The sequence below is a fragment of the Amblyraja radiata genome, chromosome 14 (assembly GCF_010909765.2).
Source record: "Amblyraja radiata isolate CabotCenter1 chromosome 14, sAmbRad1.1.pri, whole genome shotgun sequence".
In the NCBI taxonomy this organism is placed as follows: domain Eukaryota; kingdom Metazoa; phylum Chordata; class Chondrichthyes; order Rajiformes; family Rajidae; genus Amblyraja; species Amblyraja radiata.
Window position 1 is genome coordinate 48870666 of NC_045969.1, and position 21102 is coordinate 48891767.

Below are 21102 nucleotides of genomic sequence, written 5' to 3' on the forward strand. Positions count from 1 at the left end.
GGAACTGGATCACCGTACAACCTGAACAGAATTCTGATCATGTTCTTCTTGCGTATGGCGTGCACAGCCTAAAGTTGGAGGACAACTTGTTCTATTTGATCTTAGTTGATTGTGCACGTCGGGTTGATTGCATTCGTTGAAACAGGGCGGACCACGTGAAGGTTGCAATCTCCCACCCCCTGATCATGTTGAAAAGATGCTTCAGTGCGGGAGTACCATCACTGCAATGGAAAGCATTCCCGGATGGCAGCCTATTTGCTCCTGTAGAGCTGTGCATATCCTCATGCATAACATCTCTCATGTAGGGAATCAAACTGGTGACTTGCAGCATCTCTGCCTCTGTGGATCAGCATCATCAATGCACATTTTAACACTCTGGATGGTGTCCCAGTGTCCAGACTGGGCTGCATTCTGCCTATGAATGGTATTTTACTGAGTATATCAAGCTGATCCTGGTGGCACAGCACCATTTCTTTAGAATACGCAGCTGTTCCCAAATGGCAGCGGGGAGAAATGTCTCCAGATCAGAACAAGGCTGTGTAGAGGCTGCAAGAATTCAGATGCCTTTATCTCTGCTGCACCCGGTAGGTGTAGTGGTGGGATTCTCATTGATCCCTGGGAAAGATGCAGACATGGCCACCAGAGTGGAGTTCATGTTGCCATGACCCACACCACCTTTGATGGGCTCATGGAGATGGGGTCTACAGTGCTCCTGCCTCCCCTGTGTTCAGTGAGGCAGGCCCGACTGCTCACCAGCTATTGTGCTGTGCACCTGCATCAGCCCCCCCCCCCCCTCCCCCGTCATGATAGTATCCCGATCGACATTCTCGCCTGAGTCTGCTGAGACAATATTACGTGCAATCCCTCCCATGCAGGTCCCTGCACCAGATTTCCAACAGCTGATATCAGGCTTTAGCTGGGCTCATCTCCCTGTTACATGAACCCCTCGAACCTCATCTGCTTATTCCTCCTGGTGTCAGTCTCTGACGTGGTGCTGTGGTGGTCAAGTGCAATGATCATAACTATTTCCTTCTCCTCTTCTTCCAGTTCTCCCTCCTATGCGACGAGTGATTTTTCAGGAAAGGGGAACCAGGTGGCCCACCCCAATACCTTACAAAGGCAAACCAGAGGACTATCTGCACCAAAATATCTTAGTGTCATCGAATCGTACAGCGCTGAAATGGGCTTTTTGGACAACCACATCCAGGCTGACCTTTTTGCAATGCCGACCATATCCATTGGGACTGTATCCTTCTTGCTTGCCGTGCAATGCCGTGCTTGTTTAAGTGCCTGTCTAAATGCCTTTTAAATGCCATCAGATTTCACCATCTGGCAGCAAGTTCTACATATCATCCAATCTCTGTGTAAAAAAACAACTTACCCTTCACATCCCAGAATACAAATGGTGATTCAGTAGCACTCAGGAGAATAAGGGTGCTCATTGTTTATCAAATCAAACGGAATACAGCCTTCACAGTGAAACATTGTTGTTGGAGATAGCTGGCGGTCTGGCAATTACTCTTGCTGGTGATGTTGTTTGCAGGTAGGTGCCCCACCTGTCCATTAGCTGCAGGATGATGGACTCCTCTATTGAGCACAGATGCAGAAATCAGGAGGCTGTCCTCCCATGCAGGTAGCCTCTCCTTTTCCTGGCTGACTAAGAGGAGGCAGTAAAGGACAAAGGACATCTTTTTGGTAGTTTAGCCTCTGCCTGGGTGGATGGAGAGAGCATTGATGGATTTGCAATTTGTTTCTGTGTGTCTGGTGTTGATCTTGGCATTTCTTCCTGCACTGCCAGTTTTCCAGCTCCACCAATGTTGGCTTGAGCAGACCTCTGGACCACTCCAGCCCACGGTCATCACTCTTCATCACTATCTCATGCATCAGGACTTTGATATCACGTTGCTTGCGTCATCTCTCTTCTTCGGTGCAATCCATCTCTCACGGTGGCCATTGTGTGTGTTTGAATGTTGTCAGACTGCCGCAGCGAGTGTGCCTTAAAGGGCTAATGTTATCTATCATTGATGCGCAGAAAAGAACGAGCAGCAGTGTTAACATGAATGTGATTCTATTAGGAACTGTGCAAGTACCAACTTAATACACATCTCCTTCAACCAGCCTGCTGAATAACTGCACATTTTATTTTCCACAGTGTTAGCAATAGATGCAACAATGGTGTTGGGCACCAAAAATAAAGGGAAAATCCAATTTCTAGCCTAAGATATTTGAAAATATGTATTACAACATGACAATGGGTTCAGGTCACGACTCAGGAAAAATAATGGTGAAATGCAATCAGCATTTACTAAAGAATATTAGGAAGCATAATGGAGACACAAGGAACAAAAGATGTCAGGATCTTGTGTAGAACACAAAGTGCTGGAGTTACTCAGTTTATTATCTTCGGAAGCTTAAACCTGACCATTATGAATTCACAAACATATGGAAGAATTTGTAACAATGCTGAATATTGACTGAGAAATATAGTGAAGGTAGCTCTGAGGTATTTGCAGCACAGTTCAGACACACCCTGCACAAGAACATCAACATGCGGTCGTCTTAAGTAGTCAACATTCCTTCTTCAATGAGACATGTCTCAAAACCAATAAACCTTTAAAGAATCCCGACTGCCAAGAAAATGTACAATAAAACACATTTTGAAATGGTTAATCCAGACGATAAATCTTAACCAGCATATGCAAATTTATCTCCAAACAGAATATACAAAACAACACTGGCAGACCTAAGATGAACAATTCTGTAATGAAAAAGCTTCAGTCGGCTCCTTGACACTCAAGTTACATCACGAAGCATCAATTTTTAATTGCAGCTCTGTTTAGTTTTACAGAACAATATGTTTCTAAATATATCCTAGGTAAATACAATGTTTTGATAATTCTGGATTTTTTCAAATAAGAAATTTAGCCATAAAGGGTTTTTGCGAAAATAATTTTTTTGCCAAAATTATCAACTGTTTTTTTTCTGGTACCACTGTAAAATTCATGCATAATTTTTGACATAAATAGCTTAACAAATTTATAACACTTAGATGTGGACTCCTGTTAATATATAATTTGGTGAAAACTTCAAGATATCTTAAAGCCCTATGTATGTAATACCTTTAACACAGTGAAACAATTTAAAACATTTCATAGGGGTGTAAGCAAAGAAAGTTGGCCTCAGGAAATGTTTGATTGACAACAAAAATAATGGTACAAGATACAGATTTTAGGAAATGTCTTAAAAGGAACAATATGAAGAGATGAAGGATTTCAGAGAGGAAATTCCATAGTTTGGGGAAGTCAATGGATCACCATGATATCTAATGTGACGAACAGCTCAAGATTTTCACAAATGGCCAAGTACTATGTGTAAGGTGCATTAGGTGCAAAGCCAGCCTCTCACATTTGTGATATGGGTTCAAATCATATACGGAAATATTTTGGGTGAAAATCACTCCTTCCTGTTATGTGCTATGTGAGATAACAACAACATTTCAACCTTGTTCCCATTGATCATATACGAAGAGAAAAGCAGCAATTATTAAAACAGTGAACTTACAATTCCACTGCTGAGGGGTCATAGGTAATAGATAGCTTGGTACTCAAATACAGAGTTTTTGGAGATTCACTATTAACAAAGATATTAGGGAACAGGTCTGAGAGTACTTGATGCAGACACTGGATAGTTTACAAAATCTCATATAAATAAAACAGTGAATGAAACTCTTCAGTTTGATAACCGTCTATAGTTTTGACTTCTCTAGACTTTTCCATTTGTGCTACAATTAGGATTTCAGCATTCTTCTTCATCTGATTTGCTGAAAATGCATCATATTTAAATTAAATAAGAACTGTTTATCACCTGAAAAGAAGTGGAAAAGATATATGGAAAAGACCAATCGCTTCTAAATTTTGAAAACTTTCAGTGAGGCTGAAATTTTTTTCTAATGTTCTAATTAGAAAAAAGTGTCTAATACTCCACTCATTTCCTACACACATTGATTAAACTCTTGCAATCTAAGTCATGGAATGTTCCTATTCTTTAAATGCAGACCTGTTTGATAAATGACCTTGTATAACTGCATGGTAGACAAAAGTGCTGGAGAAACTCAGCGGGTGAAGCAGCATCTATGGAGCGAAGGAAATAGGCAGTGTATAACTGCATACTGTGTAATTTTTTGATGGGGGAAAGGCATGCAGAAGTTACAGAAAGTCAGCTCCAGATTTGTTCAGCACATACTGTGTGAAGGTATTAGCAATAACTAGAATTGAACTGCACTGAATGAAACATCAATGCATAATATTTTATCAGGTATTTTATAGACACAAATATTTAGTGTACGATTTAATTTGTACGTAAAGAAGAACAATAATAGCATAAGATTACCTGGGAGTGTATGGCTCTGTTGGAGGAGGAGGAATGTAAAGATCTTGCAGAGCAGAACTGTCTCGCTTTGTCGGAGTGTTGAGAGTACCAGTTGGCGTGGCGACACTACCAGTTGGACTTTTTGGAATGATTGGCTGTTTACAATAGGGAATAAAAAAATCACGGAGGATAAAATTCATGAGTTTGAACTGCAATATTAACGGCATAAAATAAACAAAAACTTGTTTTATGAAAAAGAGATGGACAAAATTGTTTTTAATTGCTCCAACATGCCTGTGTCAGGAACACAATGGGAAGACCACCATACCCTCAGACTTCAAACTTAACAAATTGCCAATTTTACAGAACTACATGAGTGCGAGGAAGCATGTATTGCATCATCTTCCCTTAACGTTCGCGATGAGATCTCCCGGGTATTTTCCCGTCAACTTGGAGGAGATAATTTTCTAGGGATAGGAACTTCCAGTTTCCCACCCCTCACTGCCACAAAGGATATAGAATTTGCTCAAAGATCATAAGGTCATAAGTGATATGAGCAGAATTAAGCCATTCAGCCCATCAAGCCCACCTTACTATTCAATCATGGCTGATCCAGCTCTCCCTCCTAACCCCATTCTCCTGCCTTCTCCCCATAACCCCCGACACCCATACTCATTAAGAATCTACCTATCTCTTCCGTAAAAATATCCATTAACTTCCACAGCCGTCTATGGCAAGGGGTTCCATTGATTCACCACCAAGGATGCCAAAGTCTAATCAAACCGTTTAATAGTGTAAATAAGTACAAAACATAGATTGTTTGGAAAAACAGAGCTTTGTGATATCTACATTTCCAGCTGAGTGACAGTGAAGAAGATAGTAAGAGGGCACATACCAGCTGGTGGAATAGACAGACATTTGGCTGATGAAAATTAATGTAGAAATGTGTAATGATAAGGATGAATGAGGAGTAACTAGGTAACTAAAGGGTGCATTTCCTAAGGGGGTGCAGGAAAAAAGAGACCAGGGTATTCTGTTTGTGTATTTTGGAAAGAGGCAGTGAAAGTTGATAAAGTGATTTAAAATAGGATCCTATGCTGCACCGTCCAAAAAGAAGTTATAGCAAATCTTCATTAAACATTGATTCAGCCGTGGATGGGGATCCAATATTGATCACTGTTGTGTGTGAAGAATTTGAAGGCTCTGGAGAGGATATTGAAATGATTTAACAGAATGTTTGTCATGGAAAATGGACCTACGGTATGTTATAGGGAAAGGCTGAAGAAGCTGGAATTATTTTCCCTGGAGCAGACAAAATTGAGATGAGATGTAGAACAGGCGTTCAGATAAATGAAAGGTCTAGACAGAATAGACAAAAATTGTTGCCTTTGGTGGAAAGGCTAAGAGCAACAATACACAGGCTGAATGCATTTGGGAAAGGAACCAAAGTCAACAGGAAGAAAAGTTATTACAAGAAGATAACATTACAAATGAATTGCTTAAATGATTTTTGAGGCAGATTCGTTTGTTGCTTTTAAATATGAATTGGGTCGTACTTGGAAGAAAATATCATTGCAGAGGTACCGAAAAAGAATAAAAAAGGAGTACGATCAACTTTCTGAGAGCTGGATTGGTTTTGAAGAGCTGAATAACCTTCCTCTTTCATAAGTTCATAAGTGATAGGAGCAGAATTAGGCCATTCGGCCCACCATGTCTGCTCCGCCATGATTGAATGACTGATCTATCTCTCCCTCTCAACCCCATTCTCCTGCCTTCACCCCATAACCCCTGACACCTATACTAATCAAGAATCTATCTATCTCTGCCTTAAAAATATCCATTGACTTGGCCTCCACAGCCTTCTGTGGCAAAGAATTCCACACATTCATCACCCTCTGACTCAAGAAATTCCACCTCATCTTCCTAATGGAACGTCTTTTTATTCTGAGGCTATGACCTCTGAACCTAGACTCTCCCACTAGTGAAAACATCCTCTCCACATTCACTCTATCCAAGCCTATCACGATTCGTTAAGGTTCAATGTCCCCCCTCTTTGTTGCTACCTTTCTATGATTCTGGATGTCACTTTGTGCCAGTACATGGACATGTTACGGAACATGCCTCACAGACGATGCACCATCCCTCACAGATTTATATCTGCCATTTGAATTTTTTTTCTAAACCAGTAACAAACCTGAGTATTGTTCAACCATCTGAAAGTCTGCTCTTCGGAGAAGCACGAAAGTGAGACCAAGGTTACATTCATCTGAGAGTTATAATTCAAATGGGAAAGATATGAGTACTTTCCCTGATATTTTTCATGATATTGAAACATTTATTTGACATTTTTTCCCATAATATGTGAACACAGAAGTCTACAGATCTGCCCCATTGTCAACACTATATGTTCCCATTTGCAAAGTATTAAAATGAGCCCATATTGCAAAAATATTGCATGGCCAACTGTACTGGGTATTTATTTCCCTGTATGTGCTGTGATATTTCAATTAAATTTCAATACCTTAATATAATTATCATGTATCATAAACGTAACATATCAAACTTTGAGCACTCAGTAGCCAATGACAAGCACCTCTTGCTAAATCTCTGGAGGTCACGGCTACCATTTTGCACCATAAAGAACCTGCATGAAGGAGAGAATTAAACCTCATGAGGAAGTCGACTGCAAATCCTCTAATTGTCAATTAGCACCAGCTACTAGGCAACTGACTGAATTCAATAATAACGGCTTTCTTTTTCGGGAAACAATCCATTAGCAACAGCATTCAAGTGACAGGGTGCTTAAGATGGTTAATCTGTTTGTTTTACCGAGAAAACAATCAGACACTGGAAGGATTTGGGTGCACTGAAGCAGCAGCTTCATTTCCAGATACCTGAACCGAGGTTAGATTTTTACGATCAGAGAGATCAGGTTTATGCTTATCCAAATTGAAGTGTTTTGCACACAGTTTTTCGAGGTCATTTTGCAAGTACTTATAGGTTGTGATGCAGATTGTTAATTTTACAAATCCTTATGATGATCTCACTTAGCCATTAATACCTCGCATTACTGGTTGCCCGTCATGATTTGATGTTCTGGATATCACAAGGATAAATGTGCACCTGAATTGATGTTTCATGCTTCTCCATAAACTGCTTTGACTACTTCCATGTCCTCGTCATTGACCTTGTATGTTTTACTCTCTGTAACCTTCAGTGCATGGGTGTCCAGACTGTGAAGCATTCACAACTATAACAGATCGTCATTTGGATTTGTTAATAAATTAGGAAATTTGCTGCCTGTATCAATTCTACTCTAAATAACCTTGAGCTTGCTGATATGGCGTCCTGATGCCATCACAACAACCTGGAGCTCAATGCCCTTAAGACAGTGGAATTGATTATGGACTTTAGGAGAGCTCCCCTTCTCCTCCCCCCACTCACCATCAACAACACCACAGCCATGTCTGTGGAGTCTTTTAAGTTCCTGGGAACCATCATCTCCAAGGACCTTAAATGGGGGGCTACCATCGACTCCACAGTCAAAAAGGCACAAGAGAGGATGTACTTCCTGCAGCAGCTGAGGAAGCACAATCTGCCACAGGCAATGATGGTCCAATTCTATAGGGCCATCGTAGAGTCTGTCCTCACCTTCTCCATCATGGTCTGGTTTGGCTCAGCCACCAAGCAAGACATCCGGAGGCTGCAGCGAATCATCCGATCAGCTGAGAAGGTTATTGGCTGCAACCTTCCCTCCATTGATGAACTGTACACTGCAAGGGCCAGGAAGCGAGCGGGCAAGATCATCTCTGACCCCTCTCACCCTGGCCACAAACTCTTTGAATCACTTCCCTCTGGAAGGCGACCGGACTGTCAAAGCTGCCACAGCCAGACATAAAAACAGCTTTTTTCCACGAGTAGTAGCTCTACTCAATAACCAAAAATCTGTAGCCTCCTTTCGATCTGGTATTTTATTTAAATCACATGTTTAGTCAATAATGTTTTACTATTAGTGTTTAATGTTTTATGTGTCATTCCTAACTGTCACTGTATGTCAAGTTGTCACTTGCGGGTGGAGCACCAAGGCAAATTTCTTGTATGTGAATACTTGGAAACAATCAAATAAGATCAAATAGAACAAGTTGTCCTACAACTTTATGCTGTGCACGCTATACGCAAGAAGAGGAAGATTCATTCATTCATTCATTCATTCATTCATTCATTCATTCATTCATTCATTCATTCAAGTTCAAGTTCAAGTTCAAGTTAGTTTATTGTCATGTGTCCCTGTATAGGACAATGAAATTCTTGCTTTGCTTAAGCACACAGAAAATAGTAGGCATTTACTACAAAACAGATAAATGTGTCCATATACCATGATATAAATATATACACACATGAATAAATAAACTGATAGTGCAAATAACAGAAAGTGGTTGGTAATAATCAGAGTTTTGTCCGAGCCAGGTTTAATAGCCTATTTATATCATGGTATATCATTCAAACAACATTGAGATTGCTGATAGATGTGGACGTACGTGATGGGCACGACTTGAATTTAAAATTCTCATACCTATGTTCACATTGTTCTATGATCTCATAGAATGATCCCAGGAATGATTGGGTTAACATATGGTGAGCGTTTGACAGCACTGGGCCTTTTCTCGCTGGAGTTTAGAAGGATGGGGGGGGGGCCCTCATTGAAACTTTCCGAATAGTGAAAGACTTGGATAGAGTGGATGTGGAGAGGATGTTTCCATTAGTGGGAGAGTCTAGGTCCAGAGGCCATAGGCTCAGAATAAAAAGAGATGGAGGAATTTATTTAATCATTGGGTGGTGAATCTGTGGAACTCATTGCCACAGACAACAGTGGAGGCCAAGTTAATGGATATTGTTAAGGTGATGATTGCAGATTCTTGATTAGCAAGGGTATTAGTGTTATGGGCAGAAGGCAGGAGGCTGGGGTTGAGAGTCTGTAGAAGGGTTTTGTCCTGAAACGTCACCTATCCCTTTTCTCTGTCTGACCTGCTGAGTTACTCCAGCTTTTTGTTTCTATCTTTGGTACACTAAAAGGATACAGGCTAATCAGCATCTCAACTCCTGCTCCTGATTTTGGGCCTATTGAATTGAGAGCCTTCTGAATACTACTCATTCTGCACCAGTGACATTAACATTTCAAACATTGCAAAGAATGTAAAGTAAATGTTTCTCCAGCAGGCATATTCCACCTACTGCTCCATCAGCCACAAATACTCATCAATTCATCATGCCTACTTATTAGCCAAAACATTGATCAGTTAGGACTCATACCAATCATGCACATACACAATATATTGCAGACAATGTTACAGCCACCATTGGCATGTTGTTTAATGGCGACAACTTAATGACCTTCAATGCGATCCCACCACCAGTCACATCCTCCCATCATCCATTTCCAGTTTCCGCAGAGACCACTCCTGCTGCAACTCATAGCGTCATAGAATGATACAGTGTGGAAACAGGCTCTTTGGCTCAACTTGCCCACACCGGCCAACATGTCCCAACTACACTAGTCCCACCTGCCCATGTTTGGTCCATATCCCTCCAAACCTGTCCTATCCATCTACCTGTCTAACTGTTTCTTAAATGTTGGGATAGTCCCTGCCTCAACTACCTCCTCTGGCAACTTGTTCCATACCCACACCACCTCCTTGGATCAAGCATCCCTTTCTATCCAAACCAATCTCTTCCCCTCCCAAACACTCAGATACTTTCCCATGCAAGCGCAGGAGATGTAGCACTTGTCCCTATACCTCTTCCCACACATCTATCCAGGGATCCCAGTTGACTTTCCAGGTCTATGCAAAGCAGGCACGTGCGATCAGGGTAGGCAAGGTAGGCACTGCCTACCTTGACTAAAATTATAATTATTAAATATAAATAGTAAAAGGCACGGGAGAATTATGCCTATAGAAACATAGAAACATAGAAATTAGGTGCAGGAGTAGGCCATTCGGCCCTTCGAGCCTGCACCGCCATTCAATATGATCATGGCAATATGATTATGCCTATCTCTTAGGTAGGCATAATTCTCCATGCCTTTCATGCGCAGTACATGTAATACACGAAGATCTGTGCAGCTCACGTGCCGTTGACGCTGCTTCAAGCCTTCAATGACAAGGGGAGCTGAAGGCAATTGAAATTCTGCCTTTGCACCGTGGACTGCGTATGCGCATCAGCAAACTGCACATGCGCAGCGCAAGTTTCTTGGCGGGTTTTTTAAACATGGATTGTCATTATCTTAAGAGTATCTTAAGAAACAAAGAGAGAAGAAAGTAGTTTGTGTACAAATAATGTGGTAAGTAGATTTGAGCTATATGTTTTTAAATACCGTATTTCCCGGCAATGAAGATGTTATTTTTTACCCCAAAATAAGGCTTCTTGGAAACCGAAGGTTAGGTTGTTAGCCAAGAAAGATAGACAGTGTGTGGGGAGTCTGGCGGAAGGGCAGGAGCGTTGAGAAGGAGGGGGTCAGGGATCATGCCAGTAACCAGCTCAAGAGCGGGTCAGTGGGCGATGGATAACAGGACAGCGGGCGGTTTTTGCTTACTCCATGTATCAGTGCGAGTAACTTCAATTGGTCCCTTGTTCGCCCTGATACAGGAGCCCGCTGTCCTGTTATCCATTGCCTGCTGACCTGCTCCACTCTATGATCTTTGCTCTTGAGCTGGTCCCCTCACTGTTCAGACAGAGAGCACTGCCAGAGGTGAGCGGGCCGGCAGAAGGCGCTGAGGTCCAGGCAGCCCCTCGCAGCCACCCAAGCTACTTCCCTCCCCGGCTCCGTGCCCGGAGCGCCACGGCAGCGGTGAGTGAGTGGGTTACTGGCATGATCCCCGACCCCCTCCTTCTCAATGCTCCTGCCGCCCCGCAAATTTAGCCCTGGCCAGACTTCCCACACGCTGTGAAAGGATCTCTCCCCCCAATTGGTCCCTGGAACTAGTATTGTCATTCAATAAGATCACAACTGATTCAACTTGCTACCGTTTTTCCCACCATCTCTCCACCTGCCGTCACCCTCCACCCCCCACCCATTCAGTAATTCAGAATGAAGGAGATTTGGAAGCCTTGGGCAAATTGAATTGTTACTTTCTTTATTTTTATTTTTTATTTTTACGGAGGGGAAAACAATCTGAGCATGCGCGGTTTAAGATTTTTTTAAATGCCGACTGACTGCCTACCCTGAGTAATTACTCATGGCACGTGCCTGATGCAAAGACATGCAGATGACTATCACTGTACAGCACAAGTTCCTTGATAGCTATATTTACTAAGCTTAAATGTAAATAGAGGATTGAATAGCATGTAGTTTTTATTGGATAGTAGTGCTTTTAACAACGTATTGTGATAGGTAATTTTTATTCTACGTATGCTAATAAAGAATTAGAGATGGCACAAGATTTCAATTGGTTAATGTCTAAAAGTTTGACTCGTCTAAAAGTTTGTATAAAAGTTGACACTCCCGAGCAGAATGTTTCATGGGGTACGGTAATGGGACTGTGCTGCTCTCCTTGTGCACGTAAATAAAGTGTGTCTGGGAAACAAATGCAAGTTGTTAGAGGTCAGTCTATCAGCAAAGACATCCTCATCTCCATTTTGTAACTTAAATAGTCCTTCAAGTTGAGGTAGGCGTTTACGTGCATCTGCTGCAGCCTTGTCTACTGTATTTGATGTGGCCTTCTCAACATTGGTGAGACCAAGTGTAGACGAGGTGACCGTTTTGCTGATCACCTGGCACTGAGGTGATCAATGCACTCTCTCTGCCAAGGGCCATCTGGAGCTGCTGATTGCGAGCCACTTCAATTCTATTCTCATTTTCATTCCAACTTGTTTGTCCTCAGCCTCCACGTGTAAACTGGAAGAACAGCACCTCCTATTTCATCTATAACTCACTGCCATGAACATGACTTCTCCTACCTGCCTCTTCACCTTCATTCTCCTGATCTGCCCAGGTCTTCTTCCTCACATCATTCTTTCCATTTCCTGGGTTCACCCCACCCACTCCGAATACAAAGTTATTTTCCCCTCCTTCTACTCATTACCTACCTCTATTCCTTCTGAGTCCCCTATTTTCATCCCCCCACATTTTTATCCCAGCTACCCACCATCCCTCCCTCTGGTTCTGCATTTCCCCTCACCTTATTTTACTTCCAAATCACTTCCAGCCTTTGTGACTATCTCCTCCCTTCTCTCCCCCACCTGACAATCAAGCCTTCCTTACATGGATCCACCTATCACTTGCCAGCTGATGCCCCACCTCTTCTCTGTACCAATTATCTCCCTTCTATTCCAGTCTTGAACCAGGGTCCTAACCCAAAATATCATCCGTCCATTTCCCTTCACAGATGCTGCTTGGCCTGCTGAGTTTCTCCAGCAGGTTGTCTTTTGCATGCAGTTTAGTCATACTATACTAACAGTATCCTATATAGTATTTTATACTAACCATGGAGAGTACAGTGGCGCAGCAGTAGAGTTGCTGCCTTACAGTGCTTAGAGACCCGGGTACGATCCTGTCTGTACGGAGTTTGTACGTTCTCTTTTTGCCCATGTAGGTTTTCTCTGAGATCTTCAGTTTTCTCCCACACTCCCAAAGATGTACAGGTTTGTAGGTAATTTACTTGGTATAAATGCAAATTGTCCCTAGTGTGTGTACGATAGTGTTAATGTGTGGGGATTGCTAGTCGGTGCAGACTCAGTGGGACGAAGGGTCTGTTTCTGCGCTGTATCTCGAAACTAAACTGAAAACTAAAATCATCTGCCCATTTCCTTTCACAGATGCTGCTTGAGTTTCTCCAGCAGGTTGTCTTTTGCATGTAGTTTTAGTCATACCATAGTAACATACAGTAATTTAAAGAAACAAGTTTTATCAGCACATTTCATTGTCTCAGCACAATGTGAAAATACATCTGACGCTGGGAAGTTAAACCATAAGCAGTAAAGGTTGGAATGTGTCAGGATGTTGGGAAGCAGTAAGTGTGGGATGTTGAGTGTGGGGGAGAACAAAAGAGAAGGTCTTGGAGTGTTTAAATGACAAAAATGATATTGGTACAGGCACAACATGGTGGTAATTGGATAAAGAACTAAATACGCAAATAGGTGATGCAACTGGAAGCAGGAAATGATTGAAAAGCTGCGAGAAAAGATTGCAAGCCAGGACATTGCTCCGAAATTGGTAAACTCTGCAGTGCGACTGGAAAGTGCTGAGCCATTTGACTGAAAGACGAGGTGCTGCTTCTGGAGCCTCCGCTGAGGTTGCATTGAACAGAGCAGCTTGCAGAAGACTGAGAGACTGTTGTGGGAACAGGGTAGCGAATTGAAACAGGAAGTGGCCAACTCAGGCTGACATGTAATATTCAGGAGAACCAGGGTGACAGTCCAACATTTTCTGTCTCCTTTACATCTGAGCCGGTAGTGAGACAATTATGTAAAAGTAGTCAGAACACTTCACTATGTCAAGTGCTTCAATTAATTACTACAGCGGCTTCATCATTTATAATTTCCTCAGCTGACTGACTGAGCCTAGGAGGTGATCTGTCAAAGGAAGTTACAGGAGGAAGGCAATATCACAAGTTAACTTGGATGAGATTTACAATGTTTGAAATAATAACAGCTGCTCTGTTAGCTTCACCCAGATGTTGAATGACCCATAAAAAACTACCATGCAATGAAAACTATTTTCTTTATTTAAGCTTTAAGTCAATTTTATCAATGAGCTTCGCCAGAGGAAACAAACTGTCAAATTGCTCACTGATTAATACATTAGGACATGGGCATATATTTCACGCCTGAAGGGATTATTATCTTAATAAAGGATTAACACTATTTTCACTACATGACCCACATATAAATGTTAATCTTTTCATTTCCCACAATCATTCGAACTGCAGATTCTGGGTGAGATTTCCAACTGTTCCCAATGAATGTCGCATTTGGCCCAGTTAAAGAATGTGTTTACACGACTAAATCAATTTTATACGTGCAATAGAGATGAGAGAAAAAAAATATGATTTCATTTGGAACAGAATTTGACTGCAAGGCACTGATGTTAAAAAATATTGTCCTAATTACAGAATGTCATTTAATTGGAAAAATACAAGATGACACTTAAATGTTAAAATGTATCGAACTTTGATTTGGAGAACAAGAGCTACTTCTACTGTTTTTAATCAATCGAGACCATGGATACTCAATCGTCAATAAAAACAGAAAATATCTCTCAACTATAGCCTTAACATTAATAATCACTGTTCAGTGTGGGAGATGAGAATTTCTATTTAAATTTCCTCACTTGTTTGTAACTACTGGTTATATGTTGGTTCAGAAGCAAAAGCCCTGTTTGCAAGGAAAGGTTAATACCAAAGAGCCAACTCTTTTTTTAGTTGAGAGATGCCGCGTGGAAACAAGCCCTTCGGCCCACCAAGTCCACGCCGACCAGCAATCCTCGAGCACTAGATACAATTTACAATTTTTACTGAAGCTAATTAACGTATGTCTTTGGAGTATTGGAGGAAACTGGAGCACCCGGTGAAAACCCATGCGGTCACTGGGAGAACGTACAACCTCCTTACAAACAGCACCCGTAGTTGGGATCGAACCCGGGTCTCTGGCAATCTGGGTTGCTGTAAGGCACCATGTGCCACCGTGCCGAACATGACAACATCTTCACAATGATTAATCTGTTCAAGCAGCGGACCAAGTGCGGTTGTTCAGGACGATCTTCCAACAGTGTCAGGTGAGAGCAGAAAGAATAAATAAACCCCCTAAACTCATTGCTTGGAGACCCGTTGAGAACTAATAGAGTTTCTCAATGGGTCTCCAAGATGAAGGCTTTTTAGGTTGCCCTTTAATAACTTCTAGTATTATTCAAGTTATTAAAGGGTAACCTAAAAAGCCTTCATCTTGATTGCAGGCTAAGAAATGGGCAATACTTTTTGAAATATTCCAAAAATAGAACGCATAATTAGATTATATTTAATATAACTAGCGTGGGCGGTTAAGATGGGTGTCCACACAGATAGCTGGGGCCGCTGCACAGTTAAAATTTTACATTCGCCTACTTTCACAATGTGATTTTGATAGCCTCTTTGTATTTGAGTGCACAAAAAATTAGTGAAGAACTTTCTCCGTGAAATATTTCATCATCTAATTTGGTCGTTTGGTGCGATCCTGGTCTTAGAAACATAGAAATTATGTGTTGGAGCTGCAGCATACTTTCCGTGACTGGTGTACAAGCATACCTAGGTCTCGTTTCACCTCCCCTTTTCCCTATCTGACATTATTCAGATGATCATCTGCCTTCTTGTTCTTGTCAGAAGGAAATCATTGGAAAAATGTGGTGGAGGGAGAGTTATATTTCCAGGATTTTTTCCTCTTTGTTACAAAATTTAGCAATGGATTTATCTCCAATGGATTTATCTCCTCCCATTCCTTCGCTCCATAGATGCTGTCTCACCCGCTGAGTTTCTCCAGCATTTTTATCTATCTCCAAATAGACTTCAGTGGACTATTCTCAATGGTTCAAAAGCCCCAATAGTACAGCCCACCTTCTTTTTTCTCCCAGGTCCACAAATATGCATTGACTGATCACCAGGGATCACATTTTATTGAATGCATTCTTTCCAGATAGATGCTGAATGTTATATAGCTAGGAGCTCTGGGATTTAAAGTGTATATTTCACAGAATCCTTCACAATAGCACTGCCAAGTCTTTAAGAGGTATGCTATCCACAGTAGTCAATATCTTTCACTTACATAACCAAGATTTATTCATGCCATTAGGTATCAGACTTAAAATAATATTATCAAATGTAACAATATATATAAATTGGGTGCACAAGAGACTGCAGATGCTGGAATCCGGCCCAAATAAATGAAACCTGCTGGAGGAACTCAGTGGGTCAACCAGCATCTGTAAAGGGAACTGGACAGTTCATGTTTCGGGCCAAACCCCTTCACGTGGACATGTGAAGATGAAGGATCTTGACCTGAAACTTCCACAGATGTTGCCTGAGTCCACAGAGTTACTCCAGCAGCTCTCCTTTTTTTGCGACATAAATTGGGCATTTAATGAAAGATCGTCTTAACAAATTCTGTCAGCTTTAATTATACTTTAGGACCAGACTTATTTTAATCAATAGTTACTGAAACTGAATTACAGTTTGAAATTTTTGTTTGATTTATGGAAAATGATATTTATCACAGATTGTCCAGAACGGGAGCAGTCATACAATCATGGAGCGTAGAAACAGGCACTTCGACACAAGTTGCTCACGCTGGCCAACGTGCCCCATCTACACACGTCCTGCACACCTGTGTTTGGCCCATATTCCTCAAAACCTTTCTTATCCATGTACCTGTCTAATTGTTTCTTAAACGCTGCGACAGTACCTGCCTCAACTACCTCCTCTGGCAGCTCGTTCCATGCACCACCGCCCTTAGTGTAAAATTGTTACCCCTCAGGTTCCTATTGAATCTTTTCCCCCTCACCTTAAACATGTCCTATGGTTCTCGATTCCCCTACTCTGGGCAAAAGACCATTCTTTTACCTGATATATTCCATCTCATGATTTTGTACACCCTCTATAAGATCACCCCCATCCTCCTGTGCTCCAAGGAATAAAACCCTGGCTTGCGCAACCTCTCCAAATAGCTCAGTTCCTCGAGTCCAGTTGCAATGAGTATCTGCGGTTCTGAAGCAGATTCACTACAACACAAGAGGATGTAACACGTGGGATTATTGCACCCAGGGGTGCTCCACTTGCAATATGTTTATTATAACTAGTATGGGATGAGGTCAAGATAAGTGGGGAATTAATTACGACAATCTCTAGTTTTTATTCCAATAATTCGCTGTAATCTGAAAGTACGAAGCATTTTGAAAACAGTGGTTGATACTTATTTAGCCGTAGAATACATAAACATTACACCACTGAAACAGCCACTCAGTCTAACTGGTGAGTGTTGGATTATACTCCACATGAACCACAGCAATCCTACTTTCTCTAAATCCACCGTAATAAGGGGAGATAATCAAAACTTTCCAAAGGCAAAAAGTTTTGCTGAAAGAATCAGGTAAATTAATGCAAGATGGCTCATTCCAAAATACTCTTTGATGTGACTAAAGGGTTATTTTAGAATAGTTGATCTGTAGATAGTTGAAAGCATTTGACCGTTAGCTTTCCCCAGCCCGGAAAGCTGGTAACATAAATTCTAGTAAACTGCCCTTCAATGAATCCAAATTTTGCTAAGCAATGTTTGGCTTGCTATTTCATCCCAAAAATTAATGTAATCATAATTAAGCACATCTGTTTAAAAGACCGAACGAACGAATGCATTGACATCACTACATGGTGGCAGATTCCTCTGTGCAGGTGCCACCAATAATGTTCATTGTTTGTCCTATTCAACTGAATCCCTCTAGAGTTGCTAAACACTTTAATTCTCCTTTGCAATCCCACACTGACCTTTCTGTCCAAGGCCTCCTCCATTGTCAGAGTGAGGCTAAACGAAAATTGGAAGAACAGCATCTCATATTTCGCTTGGGCAGCTTACAACACAGTGGTATGAATATTGATTTCTCTAACTTCAAGTAACCCGGCATTCCCTCTCGCTCCATCCCTCCCCCACGCAAGTCGCACCAGCTCTCGTTTTCATCCAACATACAGCTAACAGCCTGATTCCTTTATCATCATGACTTTTTTGAATATCTTTCACTCATTGTTCTTCATCTCTCTACACCATAGTTTATATTTCTCGTTTCCCTTTCCCATGACTTTCAGTCTGAAGAAGAGTCTTGGCCCGAAATGTCACCCATTCCTTCTCTCCAGAGATGTTGCCTGTCCCGCTGAGTTACTCCAGTTTTTGGTATCTTTTTTTCGGTTTAAACCAGTATCAGTTCATTCCTACACCCTCGAAGGCTCGATTGTAATCATGTATTATCTTTCCACTGACTGGTTAGCACGTAACAAAAGCATTTCCCTGTACCTCGGTACTTGTGACAGTGAACTAAACTAACAACGTGAAAGCTTTTAAAGGATTTGTGACAAACAATGAATTGGCTCTGGGGACACAGAGATAATGAAGGTATTTGAGTTACATAAAGACACAATGATCAGAGGAATGGAACTGTGATTGTAAACATGACAAGTAGAAAATGGTTGTGCTCTGTAACTTGCATAATCAATAGGAGCAGAATCTGTACATTACAAAATGCATCTGTGTCAGTATCATTCTTTCAATTGCTCAATAAGCTACAGGAGAATAGCTGTTAATTTTCACGAACAAATAACTTTTTGAATTTATAGAGCAGCAAATGGCTTTTCTACTTGGTGCCTGCTGACAATGCCAATTAGATATGCTCAGTTCCACACCAAAACATTTCTAACATCTAATGAGTAGTTTGTTATATGCAATAATTCTGGGAGGCGACGCTCACAATACTATTTAAACCACATATGTCCCAACAGCACCCACTAATACTGACAAGGCTACATTCACTTCAGAAAGAAACTCAACCTTTTGCTAGCTTGGAGGTTTTGATTTATTTAACACTGTGAAACAAAAAGGTAGTTAAGGGCCTGTCCCACTGTACGAGCTAATTCAAGAGCTCTCCCGAGTTAAAAAAAAAAAATCAAACTCGTGGTAAGTACGTAGAATGTACGTACCGGGTACGTCGGAGCTTGGGATGTCTCTTAGCAGCTCGTTACGCTAACGGCAGGTACTTGGGAAACGCGGTAAGCTCGTGAAGATTTTTCAACGTTGAAAAATGTCCACGAGAGCCCCGAGTACCTACGAGCGGCTATTACCGTGATTCTCCGAGTTCGAATCAGGGGAAACTCGGGAGAACTCTTGAATTAGCTCGTACAGTGGGACAGGCCCTTTACACAGTTATTGTCAGCTACCTCTCAACAATCAACAAATAGGATTTTGATTGAAACAGTATCTTAAGTTAGTTAACAAAATATATTCAACGTGAACAAGACATTTGAGGGCAGTCAGTGCATATCTGTCTTTGTTACAATTTACTATCTTAATGAATTGAGAATGCCTATCAGGAGACTGTGTTGGTTACAAGATCAACTTTAGTTTACCTGCAGTGCTAGAGGTTTCCATCTCATATTCTTAAGCAAAGCAGGTGCGGAGGTGAGCATGCTCTGAGGTCGTTTCTTTAAGGTTAAGATGACCCCACTGGGATCTTCCCGGAGTGCATTTACCAGGTTTTTCAACTGCCAACCTACCTAGAAATCAACAGCAAGAACAAAAAGGGTTTAAATAAAACTCATCAAAACTAAAAGCAAAAATATCATGGTAGATTGAACTGAAAGTCAAAAGGAACAATACTGAGATTGTCACAAATTTTGAAAAAAATCAATTACATAAAAGAACATTGGATATGATATGGCAAATGGTATGTTAGCATTCATAGCAAAAGGATTTGAGTATAAGAGCAGGGAGGTTCTACTGCAGTTGTACAGGGTCTTGGTGAGTATTGCGTACAGTTTTGGTCTCCTAATCTGAGGAAAGACATTGTTGCCATAGAGGGAGTACAGAGAAGGTTCACCAGACTGATTCCTGGGATGGCAGGACTTTCATATGAAGAAAGACTGGATAGACTCGGCTTGTACACGCTAGAATTTAGAAGATTGATGGGGGATCTTATAGAAACTTACAAAATTCTTAAGGGGTTGGACAGGCTAGATGCAGGAAGATTATTCCCGATGTTGGGGAAGTCCAGAACTAGGGGTCACAGTTTATGGATAAGAGGGAAGTCTTTTAGGACCGAGATGAGAAAATCATTTTTTACACAGAGCGTGGTGAATCTGTGGAATTCTCTGCCACAGAAGGTAGTTGAGGCCAGTTCATTGGCTATATTTAAGAGGGAGTTAGATGTGGCCCTTGTGGCTAAAGGGATCAGGGGGTATGGAGAGAAGGCAGGGATGGGATACTGAGTTGGACGATCAGCCATGATCATATCGAATGGCGGTGAAGGCTCGAATGGCCTACTCCTGCACCTATTTTCTATGTTTCTATGTTTCTAATAACTCTCATTATTTGTGGTCTCCTAGAAATAATCAAATAATGACCAATTTTACTTGTTCTGGTGGGCTCTCTGAAATAAGCTTCACTAAAATGGGAAAACTTAAGAGGAACCATTTGATGGTGCTTGTAATCGATGATGTTATTCATAATACAATGCCAAATATGTTCTTGAGACTAAAAATTGGAACAGTGTCTTCAGATATCTAGATATATTAAAAATCTGGCACATAGCAAATATTCATGCTAGAACACAAATATTCTGCAGTCTCGTTTATTGAAATGGCAGTACATCAGAGACAAGTTGCATCATTTTATTTGTTTTGATCATAAATCAAGGGTTGTTTTATAACTATGAGATATCTATCTCATCTCCTCAAGTATAAATACAGTCACCACCTCTATTATTTCCCTCTGGTACAAGTGACAAAGCTTTTCAAAGCTACTTTCGTGTTAGGATGTGATTGCTCCAAAAACATCTCCAGATTGATCCAGCTAGATTTCCTCTTACAAAGAATGAAGATTTCTACTTGTGACAAAATGTGTAGGAAGGAACTGCAGATGCTGGTTTACACCGAAGAGAGACGCATAATGCTGTATGAACTTAAAAGGACAGGCAGCAACTCTGGATAGAAGGAATGGGTGACCTTTCGGGTCGAG

At 41.3% G+C, this 21102-nt stretch overlaps 1 protein-coding gene across 8 annotated transcripts in view; it reads right to left on the reverse strand.

The window, feature by feature from the left end:
- The window catches only part of cnksr2 (connector enhancer of kinase suppressor of Ras 2), a 469607-nt gene that overhangs the window by 162527 nt on the left and 285978 nt on the right, over nt 1–21102 (reverse strand). For 5 of the 8 annotated variants that reach the window (XM_033033313.1, XM_033033311.1, XM_033033312.1 and 2 more), the window contains exons 9-10: nt 19497–19643; nt 4390–4523 (exon numbers count right to left, since the gene is read on the reverse strand). In XM_033033313.1, coding sequence (XP_032889204.1) covers nt 4390–4523; nt 19497–19643 — 281 coding nt within the window. The remainder of the gene's footprint in view (nt 1–4389; nt 4524–19496; nt 19644–21102) is intronic. The other 3 variants (XM_033033316.1, XM_033033315.1, XM_033033314.1) reach the window with 1 other exon arrangement.